This window comes from Phragmites australis, chromosome 4, assembly GCF_958298935.1.
Source record: "Phragmites australis chromosome 4, lpPhrAust1.1, whole genome shotgun sequence".
Taxonomy (NCBI): Eukaryota; Viridiplantae; Streptophyta; class Magnoliopsida; order Poales; family Poaceae; genus Phragmites; species Phragmites australis.
In genome coordinates, this window is record NC_084924.1 from 24298257 (window position 1) to 24323522 (window position 25266).

The window sequence follows — 25266 nt, forward strand, 5'->3', positions numbered from 1 at the left end:
AACGATAGAGGCCAAAACCTTCTGCATGTTGACAGTCTGACCACCACAATACCTATGGTCTGACTGCTAGTTACTCAAAGCCTTATGAGCTTAGGTTGCCTTATCCGAGGTTCGAACCATTTCCAACCCGAATTGTTTGACAATCTTTTGCAAATGCTTTCAAAACACGGTGCTCCATTATTATTCAAGCATGCATCATATGCACATGTTTTCATTGTTTGATTATATATTCATGCATTCAAATTTTGTTTAGAGAGTGATGCGCCACCATTCTTCGTGATCGAGATCGACACCGAACCGGTTCTGAATGTGAACGAAGCACTTGGAACAGGAAGACAAGCAGCATGTTGCACCCTTTAGTTGAATTGAATGGAGTATAAATTGATAAGTCATCACATTTGTATGTTTGCATGTTGAGCGATGTTGATGTGGGTTTATATGGGTGGAACCTATATTGATTTGCATTACCTCTATGTTGAGTTGTTGATTATCCCTATCATTGTAGCCTTGATAACTTTGTTGGTGTCTAACTTGAGAGTTATTCGATAGAAGATGAACAATGGTTCAACCGTTGTTCACGAGTTTAGGGCTTACTTATGATTTACAAACACAATGACAATGATATGGGTTGTATGAGATGTGAGGATGAGGCGAGATGTGGACAGTGCTAGGGGTATTTTCTTCACCGGAGGAGTGCCTTAATGTAGTTCAGGAAGGGAGCCTGGATGCCATAGACCGCTTGTATTGGTTAAGCACCAAACATTGTTGCAGTTGGCTTAAGCACTTTTCATACTTACCAAATGCCTAGATATGGGATGGGTAAGCCAAGTACCATAAGTCATTGCGTTCATTTGACCTGTGAGTCAAGGTGTGAGTGAGAATGCTATTAGAGGCACCAGAGATTGTGTCCGGTAAGTCACCATACGCTCGGGATCTAGGTGGCCTCCACATTACTCGACATGGGAACAAAGATTCGGGTGGGTACGTGAACTGTTGGTACGTGAATCATCACTCGCAACTAACGGGTTATGTGGCCGGTGGTTTCGTGTTGTGTTGGTCCATGAGTACTCCCCTACAAGGTGTAAAAAATAATTCAAATTGCCACCCTCTCAGTCATGAGCATGCTTTCTGTCCATTTGTAGTAGTCGTAGAGTTCCGACATCGGGAATATTGGGTATGCTGGGTTGTGGTTGAGATGGTTATGTTCATAGCAATGACTGTTATAGTTCCAATTACCTTTGTGTTCCTGTTGTTGGTCACATGGTAGAAAGATATATGTTGTTAAATCTAGGTGCTCACAGATAGGTGTTAAGATGCTTACGCATATGATTCTACATAACCTTGTGGTCTACTCCTTGCTAATGGCTCCATTTCATAATCCTTGGGGTCGGGTTATTATATGTACCCAATATAGATTAAGTCTTGCAAGTACATTCGTACTCGTGTGGCGAGTTTTTGGGTGGAGTCTAAGGGCATATGGTTTCACCTAGCTTTTGGTGTTGATAAGTGTTACTTTTTCGCTGCATAGTTTCTCTAATATTTTTTTTTGTAAATTGTTGTAAATGGTCGAATGCTGAAGAAATTGTAATAGAATTTAATTACTTGTTCTTTCTTAAGTTTTATTCTGATGCTATATGTTAGAATGGTATGTGTTCCGATCTTGGGCACAAAACACATGCCGGAATTATCGGGATGGTATTCCGGTTGATCATCGTGTTCGTGTTAAGAAAATGATCATCTTGATGATTAATTGGAATACTAATTGGATGGTTTCTCAAAAGCAATTCATATGGGATTATACGATGATAAAAAGATACGTTAATTAAACATACCGTTAATGCAGCGTCCTTGTCCCAATGGCTCGGGTATGCCTCCGTAGTTGAAGTGACGTGTGGCTGGACATTACCTGGGGTGTAGGTGACCCGTATATGTGTACACGGGACGTACCACCGTAGGTACTCCTCGAAGCTCGGGTTAGTAAAAAGATGAGGCTCCTTGACAACATCCTCAAGGGCAGAGGCCCACGCTAAGACATATGACGCCAAGCAATCTGCCCATAAGTTGGCACCCGGTTAGAACTTACATGTATACCTGCAAGTCAACCATGTTAGATAGACCAAAAAATGAGATTAAGCATGCTATGGATTATGTATTTGATTTTAGTTACATGTGAACGTGGGGCGGAACCGTTCGAACGTTGATGAGGGGGAGCGCCTGGAAGCGTCCAAACTATCTTATCACATGGTGGGGTGGGTACTCCTCGATGTAGATGTCGAAAATGAGTGGCACTGTAGGAGTACTCCTCCACATCCTCTAGACACAGACGATCGAACTGTGACATAAAAAGCTCGTACGCACTATAGGCCTGCTCGTGCGTCCAGTGTGGCTGTGGAGAAAAATAGTAAGAAACCAGACTTAAAACATGTGGCAAGTAAAGCAGAGCTATGTTTCTTACGTTCCTGATGTCGACACCACAATGAGCTCATGGTGGGCCTGTCCTCCTCGAGTTCTCCATACCATTCCTCAGAGTACGGGGAGCGATCCACAACGGGCTGACCAATCATGAACTGCTTGTACGACTACAACTGCGGCAGGAGTGGGCACCCAGCAAATGTGGGCTATGGATCCTTCTTTGTGCACTTGTTGCACAAGGCCTGATATGTCACCGCCAAGATAGCGGAGGCCCAACTAACTTGGGGACATCATTGGGCTCCGCATCGGTGATCCCCCTCACCACTGGTGACCATGGCCACTGGTGAATATAACCAAGCTGAACAACCGAAGCAGGTGGGCCTCCAAGTGCCTCGGGATCGCGTACACATCGGTGTCCGGGTGGATGTATGCAGGCTTGAAGTAATGCAAATCATGATGAGTAAAATATCTTGAAAAATCATAAAGTAAATAGGAAGGTAAATTGCAAGGTACCTATAACTGGAGGATCCACTTATTCGTGGGCCCTAGCGGATCCGACAGGAACTCGAGCACGTATGAGGGTGCATCGTCCATCCGCTGAACTGGGGCAAACTGCGCGAGCATGATGTTCATCTAGTCTGCATCCACCTTGACGACTCCAACAGTGGCTCCAGTGCAAGGTACGCCTAAAAGGGATGATGAGTAATATTGGCCTTATCTTCCGATAGGTAGCGATAAGTCTGTAGGTGGAGAACTCGACGTCGATGATCCAAAGGCTTCGACCCGAACAGATCGTCTCCCTTGCAATCATTACACCACAGCTCCGTTGGTTATCAACCGTGTCGCGCGGTTGACCTCGCCAAGAAGGCTCAATCCCTGCAAGCGTACCGAGAACACAAGCAAGAACGTAGAAGATGCAATCTGAAATATTGCGAATAGAATTCAAGCACTCGAAGTCGGGGTTCCACAAACACTTGCGGCAGCCTAGTCGGCCTGGAACAAGAGCGAAAAGCTCACAATCTGTGTGTAGATCAATATCTAAGCAAAACCCAACCCTAATTAGGGCGACGGCTACTGTATATAAAATACTAGTGTCGGCCAAGGACCCCTGGAAGCGTCCCTAATGGACTCCAACACATTACACGGCCCAACGGCCCAAAAGATGGTGGCGCAACACCCTGACAGATTCTGGACGTCCACTTGTTTCGACGATTCCTGTTGTCTCAGAAAGAATTTGGACAAATGACCAGTCCCGTTGGAAATCTTATATCCTTATCTTTCCAATCATGTGTAGAACGTCAAAAACGGAGTCCGTATGCGTCCTGGGTGACGATTTTAGTGCAGTCTGGTCCTGTTCTCCGAAACAGACTCGAACTTGATTGGACCTCCACCTTGGCTTGCGCGCCCTTGCTGTTCTTCTCCCGTGTTCCTAAGTAACAATACATCACAATTATTCAGTAGCATCCCATCCTTATCAAAATATAAAGGAACACTAAGGAACGAGCTCACCTCATGATTTAGTTGACGTGCACGTGCTCGTGTCAATGTTCCTATTGTTGGAGGAATATTCGGTGTGTGTGTATCCGAAAGAGTGATGCCCTCATCATCCTCCCTCTCTTGAATTGGAGTCGTCCTCGATGCAATGTCATCTTCTTCTCCCAAGTAAGGGTTTAAATCTGAAATGTTAAATGTGGGACAAACCCCATAATCTGCAGGCAACTCAAGCTTATATGCATTATCATTGATCTTTTCCACAATTTTAAAAGGACCATCAGCTCGAGGCAACAATTTAGACTTTCTCAAATCAGGAAACCTATCTTTGCGCAAATGTAACCACACAAGGTCACCAATTTCAAAAGTAATATGTTTCCGACCTTGGCTACCATAAGTTCTATACTTCTCATTCATCTTTTCAATATTTTCCTTAGTCAACTCGTGCATTTTCAAAATCAAATCAGCACGTGTCTTAGCATCAAAATCCAATTTCTCGGATGTTGGTAAAGGAAGTAAATCAATAGGGGCACGGGGGTTAAAACTATACACTACCTGAAACGGACTTACCTTGGTGGTGGAGTGAACTGATCTGTTGTAAGCGAACTCAATATGGGGTAGACACTCTTCCCACATCCTCAAATTTTTCTTCAAAACAGCCCGCAACATGGTGGATAATGTGCGGTTCACAACCTCCGTTTGTCCGTCGGTTTGAGGGTGACATGTCGTCGAAAATAGCAGCTTTGTCCCAAGTTTATTCCAAAGTGTCCTCCAAAAGTGACTCAAAAATTTTGCATCACGATCTGAAACAATGGTGTTAGGCACTCCATGCAAGCGAATGATTTCCCTGAAAAACAAATCAGCTATGTTTGTAGCATCATCGCTCTTGTGACAAGATATAAAATGTGCCATTTTTGAAAAACGATCCACAACGACAAATATACTATCCCTCCCCCTCTTGGTCCTAGGCATTCCTAAAACAAAATCCATAGAAATATCCTCCCAAGGCACACTAGGAATAGGAAGAGGCATATAAAGTCCATGTGGGTTCAAGCGAGACTTAGCTTTATTGCAAGTAGTGCAGCGTGCCACGTAGCGCTCAACGTCGCGCCTCATCTTAGGCCAAAAGAAGTGAGCAACCAGTACATCCTCGGTCTTCTTCGCTCCAATGTCCCATCAAACCACCTCCATGCGCTTCCTGCAAGAACAATAGGCGAATAGAGCTAGCTGGGATGCATAGCCTGTTAGCACGGTATAGCAATCCATCATTCAGCACATATTTATTCCAAGTTCTTCCTTCTTTACAATGTTCAAAAGCATCTTTAAAGTCCAAATCAGTAGCATATAATCCTTTAATTGTTTCTAAACCAAATATCTTATGATCGAGTTAGGACAGCATGGTATAACGTCTAGATAACGCATCTGCAATGATATTGTCTTTACCTTTCTTGTGTTTAATGATATAAGGAAATGACTCTATAAATTCAACCCATTTAGCATGACGTTTGTTCATTTTAGCTTGGCTTCTAATATGTTTCAAAGCTTCATGATCAGAATGAATAATAAACTCCTTGGACCAAAGATAATGTTGCCATGTTTCTAAAACTCGCACTAAAGCATACAACTCCTTATCATAAATCGAATAATTTAGAGATGGCCCATTCAATTTCTCACTAAAATAAGCAACGGGTTTACCTCCTTGTAGTAGCACTCCTCCAATTCCAATGCCGCTAGCATCACATTCTAACTCAAAAGTCTTACCAAAGTCCAGAATTTGGAGTAAAGGTGCATGCGTAAGCTTCTCTTTCAGCGTATTAAAAGCTTGTTCTTGTGCTGGCCCCCATTGGAACGGAACACCCTTCTTTGTCAACTCATTGAGTGGGGTAGCAATGGTGCTGAAATCTCTCACAAAACGCTGATAGAACCCTGCAAGGTCATGAAAGCTTCTCACCTGTGTGATAGTCCCAGGGGTCGGCCAGCTCTTGATGGCATCAATTTTAGCTTCATCCACTTCAATTCCCTGTGGAGTAACAACATAGCCAAGAAAAGCAACTCTATTCGTGCAAAAGGTGCACTTGTCAAGGTTAGCAAACAAGCGTGCCTCTCTCAAAGCAGTAAAAATAGAACGTAGATGATCAATGTGTTCTTCATGTGACTTGCTATAGATCAAATATCATCAAAGTACACCACCACAAATCTTCCTATGAAAGCACGTAAAATCTCATTCATCAATCTCATGAAAGTGCTAGGTGCATTAGTTAAACCAAAAGGCATCACTAACCACTCATATAGACCGAACTTAGTTTTGAAAGCAGTTTTCCATTCATCTCCCAATTTCATTCTTTGTGAAAATAATAGAACCACTCAACTTATCAAGCATGTCGTCTAGCCTAGGAATAGGGTGACGATACCTTATTGTGATATTATTAATGGCTCTACAATCAACACACATGCGCCATGTACCATCTTTCTTAGGAACTAAAAGAATAGGAATAGCACAAGGACTAAGGCTCTCTCGTACGTACCCACGGTTCAAAAGGTCTTGGACTTGTCGCTGAATTTCCTTAGTCTCCTCTGGATTGGTCCTATATGCAGCGCGGTTTGGCAAAGTCGCTCCCAGGATCAAATCTATTTGGTGCTCTATCCCTCTCAATGGTGGCAGCCCCGGGGGTATCTCAGCTGGAAAGACATCCTTAAACTCCTACAAAAGGTTAGTGACAGCAGCAGGCAAAGAGCTAGGTATATCATCAATTGAAAATAAAACCTCTTTGCATACCAAAGCATAGCAAAAAGTATCATTATCTTGAATTTTAGCAAGGTCAGATTTAGTAGCAAGCATAACACCACCCTTTAACTTAATGCCTTCGGACCTAGGTGTGCTCTTCTCTTTCTTAGGTGGGAAAACAGATTGAGCTACTTGCTGATTTTCAAATTCCAAAACACGTTCTTTCTTTTCTTTTTCAGCTAGCGCTTTATCACATTGCACAATTTCAGTAGGTGTCAAAGGAAGCAAAGAGATTTTTTTCCCTTGTGCATGAGAGAGTATTTATTACTTCTACCATGGTGTGTAGCAACGGTATCAAATTCCCAAGGACGGCCTAACAAAAGTGAACATGCTTGCATAGGCACTACATCAAAATCAGCATAGTCATGGTAGGAACCAATAGAAAATGTACTCTCGCATATTGTGTTACCTTAACCTTACCGCTGTTATTGAACCACTGAATGTAGTATGGATGAGGATGTGCACATGTTGGCATGGAAAGATTCTTCACAAGATCGGAGCTCAAGAGGTTGTTGCAACTCCCGCCATCAATTATGGTACGAAAACGTGCATCTTTGACAATGAGGAATGTCTGGAATAGATTATGGCATTGTAGCTGCTCCGCTTGCCCCATTTGAGAACTCAAAACTCGCTTCACAATGAAGGTGCGTGCTGCATAACTCTCCGTGGCAGCGGTATCACTAATCTCCTCCCCCTCACTATCCATGTCATGATCGGCTGCAAGATTAGCTTCAAATGCATATTCTTCCTCGACATCACTATGACTAACATATCCACCATCTGCTGTTGCGGAGTATGCTCACTGGCTTGGGCAATCCTTCATGACGTGGCCAATACCTTGGCAGCAACGGCACACAATGCCCATTGTACGACTCGTGGTAGCTGCACCTGAAGAAGAGCTTGGCATTGGATCCTGCGAAACAGTAGATTTGCTCACCTCACGTGATGGTTGTGGTGCTCCTGCTGTACGTGCCCGAGTGTTGGAGGAGGGGGCAGCAGATCGTGTAGATGTAGAAGGGAATGTTGTTGCTTGTCCAGGTGGTACTCGTGAAGTAGATGTACTCCCAAAATTGTTCCGCAATTTCTGCACCTGTTGTCGACCCTGCAGTTCTTTTTCTGCCAAGATAACAAAATGGAACAACCTATTGGTACTATTGTAATCTTTATAATCAACAAGGTCCTGAATTTCACGTCTCAACCCAGAGTAAAAACGAATCATGGTATCCTCATCATCCTCTTGTATACTACAACGAAGCATAGCAATTTGAAGCTCTTGATAGTAATCATGCACAGATTTAGAACCTTGATTTAAGTGCTGCAATTTCTTTTTCAATTCACGTGTATAATCAGGAGGAATAAATCTATTGCGCATGGCACGCTTTAGTCTAGGCCATGATTCAGGTTCTAAGCCACTAGAAACTAAACCATTCCACCAAATAATAGCATAATTCGTGAACTCACAAGTGGCTAGTCTAACTCTATGCATTTCAGGAACCATATGAGAACTATACTTTTGATCAACTGTCATTTCCCAATTCAAATAAGCATCAGCATCATATGCACCATCAAAAGGAGGCATTGAAAACTTAATCTTAGAATAAGGATCATCGTGACCGTTGCGATTAACATTATTACCTCCATTACCTTGACGACGTTGTTGTTAGTCACGACGTAATTGTTCAGCACGAGGACGTTGCTCAGCACACGCATCTTGCCCAACAAAAACCTCACCATCTTCTTGGTCACCATTATTAGTATCATCATCATGTGAATGTTCATCATCCTGTGGTGGCTGTCGCAACTCAAGGTCGTTGACTCGCGTGACGAGGTTAGCAATGCTTGTTCTAATGCCTGTCAATAGTCTAGTATGATCCTGCAAGGCTTTGTTGAGTTCTTCCTTGGACACACAATCCTTAAAATCCGATGGAGAGCCATCACCTGACATAGTTAGTAGAAAAAAACAAAGGACAACACAATATTATCCCTATGAACTACTAGGTGGTGGAAGGTGGAATCACACACACTCAAGCGTCTTACCACGCTCTTACAAATGTTCTTACCAACACAGTAAGGAGGAACAACCGATGAAAAGTCTGGAAGTGTGGGATGATTGCAAGAGTGAACCTGTTCGGATCAAAGGAGGTGGAGCTTGGAAAGGCACAATATGGTAGCAAGGATTAGCAATAACTGTAATCAGATGAGCAAAGCTAAATAAGTGTCCAAAGTATGAATCACAGTTGCTGGTCTATCACATGTCCCTAGTCCTAGCACAACAGCTGAAACAAAGCTAAAAAGGATGATCAGAGAAAGACACAGCAAATAGCACAATGATCTGGATGTTCTTTATGTGCTCCTCTTTTTTGTCTTTTAGCACTAGTAGGAATCACGATTTTTTTTCGTATGTTTCTAATATTTTTTTGTGAACTAGCATCACACAAGAAACAACCACAAAAATTTTTAGCTCAAACGGATGCAAGATGTGGCCTATAGAAAATCAACCACGTTCTCTGAAAAGCGTGCAGAAACTTCGCGACTCGAATACTCAATCTTCCGAGCCGAATTTGGGAAAAAAATTTCGACAAAACCAGGCAAAGCGAGGGAGTAACGGATGTAACTTTTTCTGTAGATGTCCGTGAAAAAACATTTTGGCTGATTCCGAGTCCGTATGAGAAAGTTATGGCCGTTTTACTGAACCCCTGTCGAGTTAGGGTTATTTTTTCAAAGCACCTCTTGCAGAAATTGAGCTCTTTAAGGTATTGCAAGCAATAGGATCGCGAGATGAACAAGGAGGGCAGCGGTGGCAGGGCAATTGATACAAGGCGGCTTGCGACCTATCTAGGGTTGGCGTGGCGGAAAGTAACACAAGGCGGCTTGCGGTGGCAAATCGAGTAATGTGGTGGCTCGACTTGTTAGTGGGGATGGTGGCGATGGGATAGCGGCGTGATCAAAATAGCACGGAGCGTTGACTAAAGACAAAGAACACGACTCTAAAACCAGCAACAAGACTCGACCACGGACACAAACTCAACAACGTGCAACTGAAAACAAAAATTGCAAAGGCACAAAGGGTTCTAGGGCAGCGGAAATTGACGAAATTTTTTTTGGCTTTTTCTGGACTCTAGGTAATGAAAAACAGACTAATCTAAAGGGGAAAAATGAAATTACCTAACGGGAAACCTGAAAATCTGATACCAGCTGATGAGTAATGTTGGCCTGATCTTCCGATAGGTAGCGATAAGTCGGTAGGTGGAGAACTTGACGTCGATGATCCAAAGGCTTCGAGCCGAACAGATCGTCTCCCTTACAATCACTATACCACAGCTCTGTTGGTTATCAACCGTGTCGCGCAGTTAACCTCGCCAAGAAGGCTTAATCCCTGCAAGCGTACCGAGAACACAAGCAAGAACGTAGAAGATGCAATCTGAAATATTGCGAATAGAATTCAAGCACTCGAAGTCGGGGTTCCACAAACACTTGCGGCGGCCTAGTCGGTCCGGAACAAGAGCGAAAATCTCACAATCTGTATGTAGATCAATATCTAAACAAAACCCAACCCTAATTAGGGTGGCAGCTACTTTATATAAAATACTAGGGTCGGCCAAGGACCCCTGGATGCGTCCCTAATGGACTCCAACACGTTACACAGCCCAACGGCCCAAAAGATGGTGGCGCAGCACCCTGACAGATTCTAGATGTCCACTTGTTTCGATGATTCCTCTTGACTCAGAAAGAATTTGGATATGGGACCAGTCCTGTTGGAAAGCTTATGTCCTTAGCTTTCTAACCATGTATAGAACGTTAAAAACAGAGTCCGTATGCGTCCTGGGCGACGATTTTAGTGCAGGCTGGTCCTGGACTCCGAAACGGACTCGAACTTGATTGGACCTCCACCTTGGCTTGGGCGCCCTTGCTGTTCTTCTCCCGTGTTCCTAAGTAACAATAAATCACAATTATTCAGTAGCATCCCATCCTTATCAAAATTTAAAGGAACACTAAGGAACGAGCTCACCTCATGATTTAGTTGACGTGCACGAGCTCGTGTCAATGGACCTATTGTTAGAGGAATACTCGGTGTGTGTGTATCCGAAAGAGTGATGTCCTCATCAAGGGAGGCTGACCAATGCCTCGACATACTTCATGTATCTGATGAACAAAGTCTTCATGGAATATTTGGACAAGTTTGTTGTGGTGTTCATTGATGACATCCTGGTCTACTCCAAGAATGAAGAAGAGCACGAGGAACACCTAAGGATGGTTTTGCAGAAGCTCAGGGAAAACTAGCTGTACGCTAAACTGAGAAAATGTGAGTTTTGGTTAAAGGAAGTTCTTTCCTTGGTCACATCATATCAGCAGGAGGTGTGTCTATAGATCCGTCCAAGGTAAGAGATGTTCTGAATTGGAAGCCACCGCGAAATGTATCCGAGATTCGCAGTTTTCTGGGTCTAGTAGGATACTATCGTCGTTTCATAGAAGGTTTCTCCAAGATAGCGAAGCCATTGATAGAACTGCTAGAAAAAGGAGTAGAGTTCAAGTGGACAACAGCTCGAGAAGCTAGTTTCAATGAATTAAAGAAAAGGTTGACCTCAGCACCAGTTTTGATCATGCCATATACTCAGAAGCCATTTTTGGTGTATTGTGATGCATCCCGTCAAGGTTTGGGATGTGTGCTCATGCAATAAGGTCATGTTGTTGCATATGCATCCCGGTAGTTAAGGAAACATGAAGAGAATTATCCGACACATGACTTGGAGCTAGCCGCAGTGGTTCACGCACTCAAGATCTGGAGGCATTATCTGATTGGTCAGAGATGTGAGATCTATTCTGATCATAAAAGCTTGAAGTATATTTTCACTCAACTGGATCTTAACCTCAGGCAGCGCACATGGTTAGAGCTTATCAAGGACTATGATCTGGGAATCAACTATCACCCAGGAAAGGCAAATGTAGTAGCTGATGCCTTGAGCAGAAAGTCCCAAATTAATGCAATGACTCATCAAGAGTTGAGTCCCGAGCTATGCAAAGAGTTCGAGAGGTTAAATATGGGAATGGTGTATAACACCAAGATCGTTGCAATAGAAATAGACTCGACGCTTGAGAAAGAAATAAGAAAGGGTCAACTTGAGGATGAAAAGATTTTGGAAATCAAGCAGCTCATTAAAGTTGGCAAAGCCCCCGGATTTTTCTGTAGATTAGCAGGGCACAGTGTGGTATAAGCACAAGATTTGTGTTCCAGACATAAAGTCTATTCGGGATACAATCTTAAAGGAAGCCCATGATTCGGCATATTCCATTCACCCAGGGAGTACCAAGATCTTAAAGATCAATATTGGTGGTATGGAATGAAACGCGTAGTGGCAGAATATGTGGCTTTGTGTGATATCTGTCAGCGAGTCAAAGCCGAGCATCAAAGACCAGCAAGACTGCTACGGCCATTGAAAGTACCTGAATGGAAGTGGGAAGAAATCAGCATGGACTTCATAGTGGGTCTATGGCGAACGCAATCAGGACATGATTCTATATGGGTCGTAATTGACCGGTTGACAAAAGTAGCTCATTTCATTCCAGTAAAGGAATCCTATCGAGGTCCGAAGCTAGCTGAATTGTATATGTCCAGAATTGTGTGTCTGCATGGGGTACCCAAGATAATTGTATCCGATCGTGGCAGCCAGTTTACTTCACGGTTCTGGCAATGATTGCATGAGTCTATGGATACAAGATAGAATTTCAGCTCAGCATACCACCCGCAAATAGACAGACAGACAGAAAGAATAAATCAAATTCTTGAAGATATGTTGAGAGCATGTGCATTGAAGAATGGTAATAGTTGGGACAAGAATCTACCGTATGCGGAATTCTCGTACAATAACAGTTACCAGGCTAGTCTCAAGATGTCTCCTTTTGAAGCTTTATATGGAAGGAAGTGTAGAACTCCGTTGTTCTGGAATCAGACTGGAGAAAGCCAAGTTTCTGGTCCAGAAGTTCTGAGAGAAGCCGAAAGACAAGTGCAAGAGATTCGGGATAATCTAAAAACAGCACAGTCAAGGCAAAAGAGTTATGCAGATCATCGACGCCGGGAACTGACTTTTGAAGTAGGAGACTTTGTGTATCTCAAAGTATCACCGATCAGAGGGCTACGCAGATTCAAAGTCAAAGGCAATCTTTCACCTCGGTTTATTGGTCCGTACAAGATTTTGGGAAAACGAGGAGAAGTAGCTTACCAGCTTGAGTTACCACCTCAACTCTCCGGAGTACATGATGTGTTCCATGTATCACAGTTGAAGAAGCGTTTAAGAGTTCCCAAAGAACAGTTTCCAATAGAAGAACTGGATGTGCGAGAAGATTTGTCATATTTAGAATATTCGGTCAAGATCCTTGAGACACCAGAAAGGGTTACCAGAAATAGGCAAGTCCGAATGTGCAGAGTACAGTGGAAGCATCACTCAGAAGAAGAAGCAACCTGGGAAAGAGAAGATGATCTGAAGGGGGTAGGTTTGTAACACCCTAAATTTCAATTTTTGCAATAATTTTTGGTAGAAATTAATTAGGTGGTTGCAATTTTGTTCAATAGTAAAATTAATTTCTAAATTTAATTTGGCCTAGGTTAAATGTTTGTTGCATTCATACTGTAGTAGATGCATTAAGATTTTATTGTGTGGAAAAAGTTTGCTAAAATTCGCTAGAATTCACCGCTTTAAACCCCCCCCCCTTTCTAAAATTGGATTGAAATCAAATTGGAAAAGGAATTCCTAAAATGAAAATCGCTCTCAGGCCGATTTCTCTCTTCCCCGGCCCAAACCCTCTCCCCCCCCCTCTTCTTTCTCTCCCGTATGGGCCGCCGGCCTTCCTTTCCCCGCGCCGGCAAATAGGCCGAGCCGGCCTCCCAACACCGAGCCAAGCACCCGCCCGAGCCACCCCTTTCCATCCTATCCACCTGCCGCGTGGGTCCCGCCTGAGCCGCGAGCCGAGCCACCGCCCGGTTGGCTCCCCTTCCCGTACCTCCCATCGGACACCCCTGAGCCCCCAAATCCCACCGCCGTTTCCAATTTCCGCCTCCCCGTGCTTTGATTCGTGAATTAAAGCATGCCACCACGATCCCCTCCCTCCGTCACCTCCTCCTCGACCATTTCCCCCTTGATTCCCCTCTCCCTTGCATGGAAACCAAAGCTTTGATTTCATTTAGAGCCGCAGACCAATCTTCTCGAATCCGGTCGTCTCCCTCCCCCTCTCGGCTATTTAATCCCTCCTTCGGCTTCCTTGCTCCATTCCCCACCCGAACCACCCATTTTCCCCTTTGTTTGTGCACGGATTCGAGCTCCACACCGTCACCGCCATTATTGCCAGTAAGAGCTCGCCGCCGCCCTTAATTCGGCCATGCCACACCTCTTTTGATCTCGGTCTTGGCTCTCTCGGTGTCGCAGGGACTCGAGCTCCTCTCCCCGATGCTTTTTGGAGTGTCTCTCGCAGCCGGACGTCGTTTCCGCCATGACCGAAGCACCGCCGGCCTTCTTCTCCATCACTGGCTGTCTCCGGAGCTCCTCTGCCACTGTCGAGCTCGCGGTGAGACTCCCCTTCCCCCCCCCCCCCTTTCTCTTTTGCGCCGCTCACCATTGAGTTCCGTGGCCGGATGCACTGTTTGGCGCATCGCTAGTGAGCACGCCGCCGCCCCTGCCGCTGCTGGCCGCCCCCCCCCCCCCGGTTGAAAGCCGTTGGCACCGTCCCTTTTGAATCTCCACCGTCAGATCTCCGACCAACGGCCCAGATTAGACCGGTCGGTATCTTACCCCTTCGGTCCACCATGGACCAGTGGACCGATGCTCTTTCAGTGGTCCACAAGCGTCGTAGACCATTTCCATGTCTTTTTCATTTGAGAAATAAATATGGTTTCATTTTATGACATCATAAATCCAATTTCCAGTATTAAAACAATTCGGATTTTCTCAGAATAAAGTAAAATTTGCAGAATAGCCCCTATAACTTCAAATGCTTATTACTTTTTGCTCGTAGCTCCGTTTTGGGCGATTTTCACGTCCAAATATTTGTAGTGATGTGTAGAATCTTTTTATAGGGTTTTTGCTTAGATTCTATACTGTCTGGTGTATTGTTCTTAGAAGTTTGTTTTGTGTGTGCTTTTTCCGGTTTGTTGATTAGGAGCTGAGTAGTTCGATAGCCTCCAAGACCAATCTTTCGAGGACGTTGAGCAGCACCTTGTCGAAGGCAAGTGTCTTTGAGCATATTTATCCTGTTTTAGGATTTGCAGGTGTAGTTTTTATCCTTCAATATGCATGCTGTCAAATATGATGTCCCATGATTAGGGTTTACTAGTTTTCAATGAATTTCTCCTTGTCATCGTTGTTCATCATGTTATAAAAATGGGTTGTTTATGCTAGCGCAGTCTTGGTTGGGAAATCTTAATATTGACTAATGAACTACACAATGATGATGGGAGATGGTAATTCTTTTTGTAGCAACATGGTATAGGAATCCCCAACAGAATGGATGGTTTGAGGCGGAGCCTATGGCATATTTGTGTTTGTATCTGTGTGGGGTCCTAAGGACCGGTTCTTGGACATGTAACCAAATTATATCCGCACAACCACGAGGCCTATATGGGTATGGCCTGGCCAACTAATTAGTCGCCTTCTAGCTTTGCGGGCACCATAGGTCGGTATAAGAGGCACAAGAGGGGGCTTCTGCAGCAATGTAACTGCCTGTTAGCGGTGAAACCTCAGTGGGTGCCTGCAGGTTAGAGAGAGCTCTATAAAGGCCTTGTAGTGAGACCCCGACTCCTTGCCCCGGAAGTGTGGAGCAACACAGGAATCACGACTCATGGGGAAAGTAGTGCAAACTCTGCAAAGTTTCAATCTGGTCGATCAGCCGTGCTCACGGACGAGAGCAAGCTTGGACTTCTTCAGGATTAGCTAGGATCCAGGTTCTGGTATGGATGGATGAGTAGCCAGGTAATGGGGTTACCTGGTGAGTTTTGGTAACCGGATATGGGGTTATCTGGTGAGTCTTGGTAGTCGGATGGAATCCAATGAGTTATTCCTTCTTGTTCAATAGTGTCTTCACACTTAGTAATTAGGATGCCGGTTGTTGGAGTCATAGACAGGTCATAGTTGCTTAGTGCAGTTAGCCAGTGTCCAGCCTTTCCTTGACTTAAGCCACATATCATGTTTTTCCCTACTCTTGCGGAGTACAATCTTTGTACTCACACTTGTTGTCCCCTACCCTGCATTCTACCGCCGTTCAAAAGCCGCCGATGAAGCTGGAGCCTTCGGCGTCGACGACTTTGACCCGGAGCTGCTGTTCTAGGCTATGGTGACCCCGATCGACGCCTGTGAAAGTTGGATCCCCGCTGGCGCTGAAGACCCCTTTCGTTTCCGTTGTGTTTGCTTTTTGACCCTCGAGTCCCTTTTGTTTTAAGCTAAATAACGTTGTAATAATGGCACTGTGATGATAACACTTATGATGTAAGCACATGTATGAAATTTGTTCCTGGCATACATGTGTTGTGCCCGGTTTTATCCTTTGATTTCCGGTCATGTGTTGAGTGCATCCACTATCTAGCACGCAATGTCCTCCACCAGACTTGTAATTCACCTACAAAACAAAGTTAAACTCTTTTAGGTACCCAAACTTGTTTAGGTCCTTGGATGTTAGTCACCAACGCTTTAGGAACCCAAATGGCATTCTTTTTAGCACCAATTATAGGAGTGCCAACAAATCTAGCTTTAACAGTACCATTAGAACATCTCTTAAGAACATAGCATGAATCAAAGGAAGCATATGAATTATCCTTGACATTTTTGCAATCTTTCTCAACATGTCCAGTTTTCTTGCACTTCATGCAATAACCGCTACCTTTCACAAAAATAGTTTTGTGATGCATGAATGCTTTCTTACCCTTCTTGGGAACATACCCAAGGCCTTCCTTTTTGATGGCGAACCTTTAGCTATCCAAAACTTGTCTAATTTTGGATTCTCCAACATAACATCTTGCAAGATCATTGATTAGTTTTTCAACCTTTTCTTTCAACATGATATTCTCATCAATAATCAAGACATCATTGCAAGATATAACTTTCAGCAAGGTAAGCAAGTCATCATGCAAGGTAGATGAACTCATACAAGGTAGAATATTGCATGATATACTCATATCTACTTTGTTTTGTTCGTTTCATGAGCAATAAGAGAGTCATTAGCTTCCTTAAGCATCTCATGAGTTTCTTTGAGACCCTCATGAGCCGTCTTTAGCTCCTCATAGGAATTTTGAAGCGAAGTGTGTCTCTTTTTCAATTCCTTAAACTTTGCTCTTTTTTTGCTCATGAAATCATCAAAACCATTTATTAGCTCAACTAGATCATCATATGAAAATTCATCTTCATCATTTAATACCTTGGAGTCACCCTTTGCCATAAGACAATGAGGTGTGATGAAGAGTGAAGGTGCTTCCTTGATAGCTACACCGGCAAGACACTTTTAAGATGGCTTCTCATCATCGGAGTCAGAGCTTGAGCTTGCATCCGAATCCCACTCAACATAGTATGCTTGGCCATCTTTCTTCTTCTTGTAGTATTTCTTGAAACTTTCTTGCCATCACTCTCCTTATTCTTCCTGGAATGTTTTTCTTCCTTGTTCTTGCAATTTGTTGCAATATGACCCTTTTCGCCACATTCAAAGCATCTTCTTTCTTCGAAGGGATTTCCTTTTGAAGATTGTCCCTTCTTACTATATCCACCTTGATATCTCTTCTTCTTCATAAATTTTTTGAATCTTCTCACAAAGAGAGCCATCCCTTCATCATCTTCATCATCATCATCACTTTCTTCAAGATCATCTTTGCCTCTTGATGCTTGAGCCTTGAATGCAACATTTTTCTTCTTGGCATCAATAGCATCATCATGAAGATCCTCTTGTGACTTCTTGAAAATATCATGAGTGAGAATTTCACTGAAGATTTGCTTTGGAATGGTCTCCTTCAAGTTGGACCTCACAAGCAAAGTCACAATAGTATCATATTTGTTAGACAAAGCTCTAAGAAACTTATGAGAGAAATCAACATCGGAAACATCCATGCCAAGATCCTTGAGCTCGTTTATTATGTTGTTTAAATGATTGAACATTTCTTCAATGCTTTTGTTTTGCAACATAGTAAATTTCTCAAGTTGCCCTTTATAAACAAAAAGTTTTGCATCCTTAACCATGGTTGTGCCCTAATGAATCTCTTTAAGCCTTTCCCAAATTTCATGAGCGGTCTCAAGCTTGCAAATGCAATTAAACTCATTAAGATCTAAAGCACTATAAAGAACATTCATAGCTTGAGCATTTGCAAGAGTATTCTCCCTATCTACATCAGTAGAATTAGTGGGATCAATAATTGCATAATCATTGTCCACTATATCTGATAACTTACCACCCATAGCCTTAAGATAAACGGTTATTCTAGCCTTCCAATAGACGTAGTTTGACCCCTCAAAGGACGGAGGCTTCCCCACATTAACATGAGCATCACTAGCCATAATCCTACTCCGGGATGGTTAAATCCACAATAAAAAGGTGTCCTAGGCTCTGATACTACTTATAGGATCAAGGACACCAACTAGAGGGGGGATTAATATGCGGTTTTAAAAACTAATTGTTAAGCTATCAAGAAAACTTATAGAACAAACTAAACAACACTAGAACAACATGAAAGACAACTAAGAGATATGTTGAGGTTTGCAAACCTAGGGTGACATGCAACATTTCACAAACTAGGAAGATAAATTTCTTAATGTAAATAGCAAGAAGGTAAATTTCTCAAAGATAACACAAGAGATTTTTCCCGTGGTATTGGTGATCTATCGATCACCCTTAATCCACGTTGAGGTGAGTTCTAGCTTTAATCCGCTTCTCTATCAAGTATTCAATTCTCTCACGAGAAAGAGCTCACACCAAGCAACTTGACCTCAAGCTGGAATTGAACATGAACTACTCAATACCTCGATTCCACTAGCGATGCACTTCACCGCTTCAGAAAGGGGTGCTCAAACCTCTCACAATCACCACCGCAGCTCCTTCACAATCTTCTTGAAGGGCTCAACGGTGCCACAACCTCCAAGTCATCTAGGAGACGGTAACCTCCGAGAGTAATAAGCCGGTGACGCTTGCTTGAAGGATCACTAGTGCCTAATTGCTTAAACTCTTGAAATTATGCACTAGATGCTCTCAAACCCCTCAAAGATGCAACACTAAACCAAGAGAGGGAAAGGAGGAAGGCAAGAGCTCCAAATATGTGTATTGAATGGCAAGAGTGCAAGAGAGACCTCAAAGGACCAGCCAAGGCTCTATTTATACCCTTCCCCTCATAAATTAGACGTTACAGGAGTTCTAACAACTCTGCGTGGCTGGCAGTCAGACCGTAGGCTACACGGCGGTCAGACCGCCCGGTTGAACTGCTATAGCAACAGTCATATCTGACTTCTGGACATGGGCTGGCGGTCAGGCCGCTAGCCCCAAAACCTTTAGCATGCGCACGGTTAGACTGGCATAGCTACTTTAGTCAGACTCATGTGCACTTGGTGGTCAGACCGACTGATATGGTGGTTAGACTGCCACTAAACCAGAGGCACCAGAACTCTCTTAGTTGGGGCGGTCGGACCGTGACAAGTCACTGGTCAGACCGGCACAAAAAAGTATTGCCTTGTTTATACAGCGGTCAGACCGACCTGAGGCCTGGCTAGACCGCCAACACCTAGTGACTTCAAAAGCAGCCTTTTCAAAAGGAGTTTCTCTCAAACTTAATTAATTTCTTTTAAATATATATGAAATGCAAGTTTGAGCAAATTTGGCACTATACAAACCTCAAGTAAACACACATCAACCCCTCTTTATAGTATGGCATTTATCCTATAAATCCGGTCATTTTCTTCTCTAATCTCCTTCGACTGGCAAAACAAAAATGCCCTAACATATACCTTTGCCTTGAGCTAGCCTTTTTATGCCTTCCACTTACGCATTCTTCTAGCTCCGCAACATCTTCATGACTAAACCTTTTATAACTCAATCAAACAAGTTAGTTCACAAAGACATATTGTCATTAATTACTAAAACTCAAATTAGGGGCCTAGATGCTTTCAAATGGCTTCCTCGAGCTCCCGATCCTTCCTCTTCATCTCTTCAATTATGCTAGAAATGTGCTCCCCATCATCGGCTACAGCTCTCGGTTGCATCTCCTGCACATATTCAATGTCTTGCTCGGTCCCCACTGTTGTTGAGTGTGCTTTATCCACCACTGCCTGACTTGTTCCTGCTACTGCTTCCCCAACGTTTTTCTTTGTTGGATCCTTTAGATATGTCTCAGCTAGTAGCACAAGAGGGACACCATGTTCACATGTTATATCTACGTACTGCCTCCAAGTAGATATCGCATTAATTAGGGCAAGCTCCCTGAAGTACCCCTGAGTAGCATGGCTTAGCATAGCTCTAAGCTTAAGCTCATGTTGCTAGGGATCCGGTTGAAAATGACGCATCAGTCACTTGCACACACCCACTATGGTCCTCTCATTGTCTCTACTAAGTCCCTTGACGAGATACTGAAATCTAGAGAGTTCTACACCGCTATGACCATAAAAATCTGACCTTAACTATAATATATCTGAAGATATAGCTAATCAGACATCTCTGGAATATTAAAAAATATGTCCAACAATAATACCGAAAAACTATACTTCTGAGTATCAAAACTCTGACAAAAATAACCGGAACCGATGATCACCTAACAACACATTTAGTTCGCTAGAATCAATACTGCTCCTAAGAAAACTAACCAATTTAAACTAATTAAACGCCAATCTACTTAATAAAGTTTCTAATTATCTATAATTATTACCTACATCACTATTTTGTAAAATCTAGATAATTGAAACTACCGTACTCGAAATACAACTATACATATGATGACTATCCTACCACGTTAAAATAGATTTTTATAATATACTACAAATGACAGAAAAGCCTTATTTTCTGATTATCATGCTAAACCCTAGGTCTCATATGATATAACTACTATTATATCGCTAAACCCTGGATCTAGTGGTATTTTAATTACTAATAAAAATATAAGTCTAGAAAAATTACTGGAAACTGAGATCCAAAATCCAAAAAATAAAAATAGTAGATCTTCGTCGCGCTGCCTCCCTCTCCACTCATCCCCCTCTTTTTCTAGATTTAATGCCTATTTTTGCTGATTTTCAACCTTTTTATAGTGTGTTGTGTGAGCGAGGGGCACGCGGCAGGGGGGCTAACTGCCCCTGAGAGGACGACAAGAGCGCTAACCGACCTCCCAATGGGCGGTAAAGGGGGCGCTAGGGGGCCTACCCGCCCTCTGAGTGAGCGAGTAGAAGCGGTACGTGCTCTGCCCTCGGTGTTGGGCCTACCCGCCCTCAGAGAGGTACTTATGCCACCCTGATATGCTAATCGCTCTCTGAAAGGGCTGTAACATTTTCAGAGAACGATAGACGTCTATTTATATAAGTTTTACCATCAAAAATCTATTTATTTAAATATTAATATTAAAAAATAAAAAAATAAAAAAAGTCACAACCAAAGGGCATCCAAGGACAAATGAACAAAAGGCTCAAGCTTTGGCTCATTCTTCCTCCCAGCTGCTGACTCCCCCAAAATTCCATTTCTCTAGCTAGAATCCCTTGCTTCTGCCCCGTCTAATTGCTTCTCCCTAGTCCCGTATTTCATTTCTCCCCAAATTGTATCATCAAACATCTAAATTCAGTGTTTGAGTTCAAGTATTGGTCTTTTCTTTGAGTCGTTTGGTGTTGTTGATCGGGTATGTAACACCTTCTCCTTCAAATCAATATGTAAAACAAGCAAATCCCCCTTCTTAGGGTGTATCGAGCCAAGACAGTAAAATTGGTAGTCTTCCTGTTTAGCCGTCCTATTGCGGTTGATGTTGTCCGCATCTTCTCCAGCGGAATGGGTTTCGTCGCTTTTTCTAGTGCTATAGTGAAATGGCTGGCGGTAGAGATTGGCAAATTTGTGGATAGAAAGAGGAGTATGTATCACTGTTATAGGGTATGTGTATGAGTTTAAGGGGATGAGAGTAATAAAATGTAGCAAATAAGATATTTTTGATATGAAAAAATAAAAGATACTATAATAGTATTATGCTATAGTAATATTATAAAAAATAAATTTTTAAGTTCCTATAAAAATAGCCTCGGAGATAGCTGAATGGAAATCGTATTGGAATTTGGAAGAGCCATTCGCCCATACCCCTTGTAGCCCTTGTCTTATCCCGACATCCCACCTCGCTGCCTTCGCTTTCGCCCTGAGATCTCACTACTCGCTCGCACCCAAACGGCTTCCCCTGCCCCCTGCTTTATCTTTTTGTTCTCTTCCCCCCAGCTCGCAAGTCCCCGTCTCTACCCCCAAACCCCTCACTTTGTCGAGCTGCACTTTGCTTCAGTTTCTTCCTCTGCTTACACTCCACTCCTCCCGGTTGTCTTCAAGCAAATCTTCCTTTCTGCTAATTAATTGCCATTTCTTTCGGGATCGGAGCAATGGAGAAGAAGCAGGGGTTCTTTTCGGCGCTCAAGGGGGAGGTGGTGCGGGGACTCTCACCGGCGAGGTCACGGGGAAAGTCGCCAGCACGGATGCTGCTTCCGCGCAGCCGCAAGAAGGCGGCTACGGAGGCGGCGGCGGCGCCGCCTGACCAGCTCCATCAGTACATGCTGGATCAGCCTATCGCCCACTCCGGCAGCCTCCGGCCGGGCGGCGTGGTCCTGGCGCCGCTTATGGAGGGCCCGGACATGGCCGACAGTGACACTTTGGCTGAGGAGTCCGGCCGACGAGATGGGTTCGGACAGTGGGTCCGCGGCCACCTGTCCCGTGCCCCGTCAATGGCCGGCGGCAGCGGTGGGTCGTGTCGCCGCTCCGACCTCCGCCTCCTCCTCGGCGTCATGGGCGCGCCGCTCGCGCCCGTCTCAACCTCCGCCGCCGAGCCGCTGCCTCATCTCTTCGGAAAGGGCACCCCCATTGTTCGTACTCTTCGGCCTTGAATCTCCTCTGTTTCACTTCGCCTCCGCAAATGCGGCAGCTTTGGAGTTCTGACGCCGCCGGTTGTGCTCGATCTGTTATTGCAGGAATCCTCGTCGGCGCAGTACATCCTGCAGCAGTACATAGCGGCGTCAGGAGGTGCAAAGCTGCTGCGGTCGGTGCGGAACGCGTACGCGACGGGAAAGGTGCGGATGATCGCGTCGGAATTCGAAACGGCCAATCGGGTCGTCAAGAATCGCAGCTCCGGCGCCGCTGCGGCCGTGGAGCAGGGAGGATTCGTGCTCTGGCAGATGTCCCCGGACTTGTGGTACGTCGAGCTCGCCGTCGGCGGCAGCAAGGTCCGCGCTGGATGCAACGGTCGCCTCGTCTGGCGCCACACGCCCTGGCTCGGTGCCCACGCCGCCAAGGGCCCCGTCCGCCCCCTCCGCCGCGCCCTCCAGGTCACATTCCCATTGCCGCCAATAGTTGAGCTCGACCTCCCCGCCTCACATTGCCGTTGCCGTCGCCAACTTTTTTGTGACAAATTGCCATTCTGTTGCAGGGACTCGACCCGCTGACGACGGTTGGGCTGTTTGCGGAGGCGCGGTGCGTGGGCGAGAAGAAGGTGAGCGGCGAGGACTGCTTCATCCTGAAGCTGTCGGCGGACGGGGAGACGTTGCGGCAGCGCAGCGAGGGGCCGGCGGATATCATCCGGCACGTGCTGTTCGGCTACTTCAGCCAGCGCACGGGCCTCCTGGTGCACGTCGAGGACTCGCACCTCACCCGCATCCAGCCACACGCCGGAGGGGACGCCGTGTACTGGGAGACCACCATCAGCTCCTTCCTGGAGGACTACCGCCCCGTGGAAGGCATCATGATCGCGCACGCCGGCCGCTCCGCCGTCACGCTGTTCCGGTTCGGCGAGATGGCCATGAGCCACACGAAGACGCGCATGGAGGAGGCGTGGATCATCGACGAGGCCGCGTTCAACGTGCCGGGGCTGTCGACTGACTGCTTCATCCCGCCCGCCGACATCCGGCGCGGCTCTGTCGGTGAGCCCTGCGAGCTTCCACCGCCGGGGGAGCGCGTCAAGCCCGGCGCCATGCACCCCGCGCGTGCTGCCGCGGGCGTGCACCCGCGGCGCAATGCGGCCGGCAACAAGATTCACTGGAGAGTGGAAGTCTGAGAACTGGAGAAAGTTTCTGATTGGATTAATGATTACGATTAGTTAAGCAGCAATCTAGAGAGAATTCAATCAATGCACTTTGTTCATAGTTCCAGGAATCAAATCTTTCTTCGAATACTAACTTCATTCTATCTAGTGGCTTGTATTATGTACAGATGAGCAAAGCGTCTCCTCCCTCTCCGTGTTCAATTGTACTGTAATATTTGCAATAATTCTCCGCGTTTCATGAGAAAATTGACAAAAGTATATAATGTGCTGTGCCTAATTTTTTGAGATGTAGGAATTGGAGATTCTTGCACTTCTACGTCACAGTAGGTCGATACCTATGATTTCCAAGCTGGTTGGTATGTTTTGCTTTCTTTCTTTTCCTTCCCTTGCTGGAAGGGAAAATCAGATTGAATTGTACACACACTTGTACTGGCTGCCATATTTGCTTAGAATCTAACAAAGTATCTTACCTCCATTTCCAGGTACTTGTGAGAGTTACTTGCCACATTCCTTGTAGTGGTGGCTACAGAACAGATCATTGCTTACAAGTTAACCGAGTCTCTTGTGCCAAAACTAACTTTTTGGCCTGTAGCCAGGGCAGTACCAACCCAACAAACTATCACACTCAGCACAGTACATCTAGCTAGCATTGGATGCTGAGGTCACTAGACCCAAACACAACTAGATCAGGTGACCTCCTCCCTGGCACGGCACTGCCCACTGTGCTGCTGTTGTTTCCCTTGTCCATGCTTGCTCATTGCGTCATGACAACCACATGCAGGCGTCGTGGTTAAGTTTGTTAAAACTGTAGATTCTAAATTAGATTAGAAGTTTTTTTAAACTTGTAAATTGTAGAACCATAACTATTAGAATGGTAAAAATGTAAATTCTAACGACAAAGCATCTCCAAAAGAATAGCAATTACACATCCTATCTTGGTTTTTGGCTAGAAGAGGAAAAATAAAGTCTAACAAAAATGTTATCACCTCCGTTATTTTGACGAACGCTCCATCTCGGTCCTCTCGCACGCCACATTTGGCAAATGCCTTCCCCACACCATCCTCCAACTATCACTCCACCCTATGCGCTCTCGCACTACCCTAACCAGCCTAGGACTAAATGGAGCCGCGGCACCCCTGATCATTCCCGGTCTATTTTCCTCTCGCCAGTCTTTTCTTCCCTCCCCGTCCTCTGAGATCTGATCGGTGATGATGCGTGGGTGGGGAGGCTTTGAGGCAAGCCGGTGGCCAACGATGTCGGTCTGGGAGGAGAGGTGGAGAACATGCGGCGGCTGCACAGCCATGCACCGGACGAGCACCAGTGTAGCCCAACCCTGTGTAGCGAAAATGACACTATTAGGTCATGATTGTGA

General features: G+C 44.8%; 1 protein-coding gene across 2 annotated transcripts; it reads left to right on the forward strand.

The window, feature by feature from the left end:
• The first annotated feature begins 21937 nt into the window (after nt 1–21937).
• On the forward strand, nt 21938–24126 carry LOC133915924 (uncharacterized). Of its 2 annotated transcripts, none has more exons than XM_062359327.1 (3): nt 21938–22722; nt 22828–23205; nt 23283–24126. In XM_062359327.1, the coding sequence occupies exons 1-3, from the start codon at nt 22246–22248 to the stop codon at nt 23904–23906; spliced, it is 1479 nt and encodes a 492-aa protein (XP_062215311.1). In that variant the 5' UTR covers nt 21938–22245; the 3' UTR covers nt 23907–24126. The 2 variants fall into 2 exon arrangements, with proteins under 2 accessions (XP_062215311.1, XP_062215313.1); XM_062359329.1 differs by having other exon boundaries at nt 22828–23181.
• The last annotated feature ends 1140 nt before the right edge of the window (nt 24127–25266 follow it).

Coding starts and splice junctions, on each gene's coding strand:
- LOC133915924 (XM_062359327.1), top strand. CDS start 22,246: ATGGAGAAGAAGCAGGGGTTCTTTTCGGCGCTCAAGGGGGAGGTGGTG. Junction 22,723..22,827: donor TCGGAAAGGGCACCCCCATT/GTTCGTACTCTT, acceptor CTGTTATTGCAG/GAATCCTCGTCGGCGCAGTA. Junction 23,206..23,282: donor CATTCCCATTGCCGCCAATA/GTTGAGCTCGAC, acceptor ATTCTGTTGCAG/GGACTCGACCCGCTGACGAC.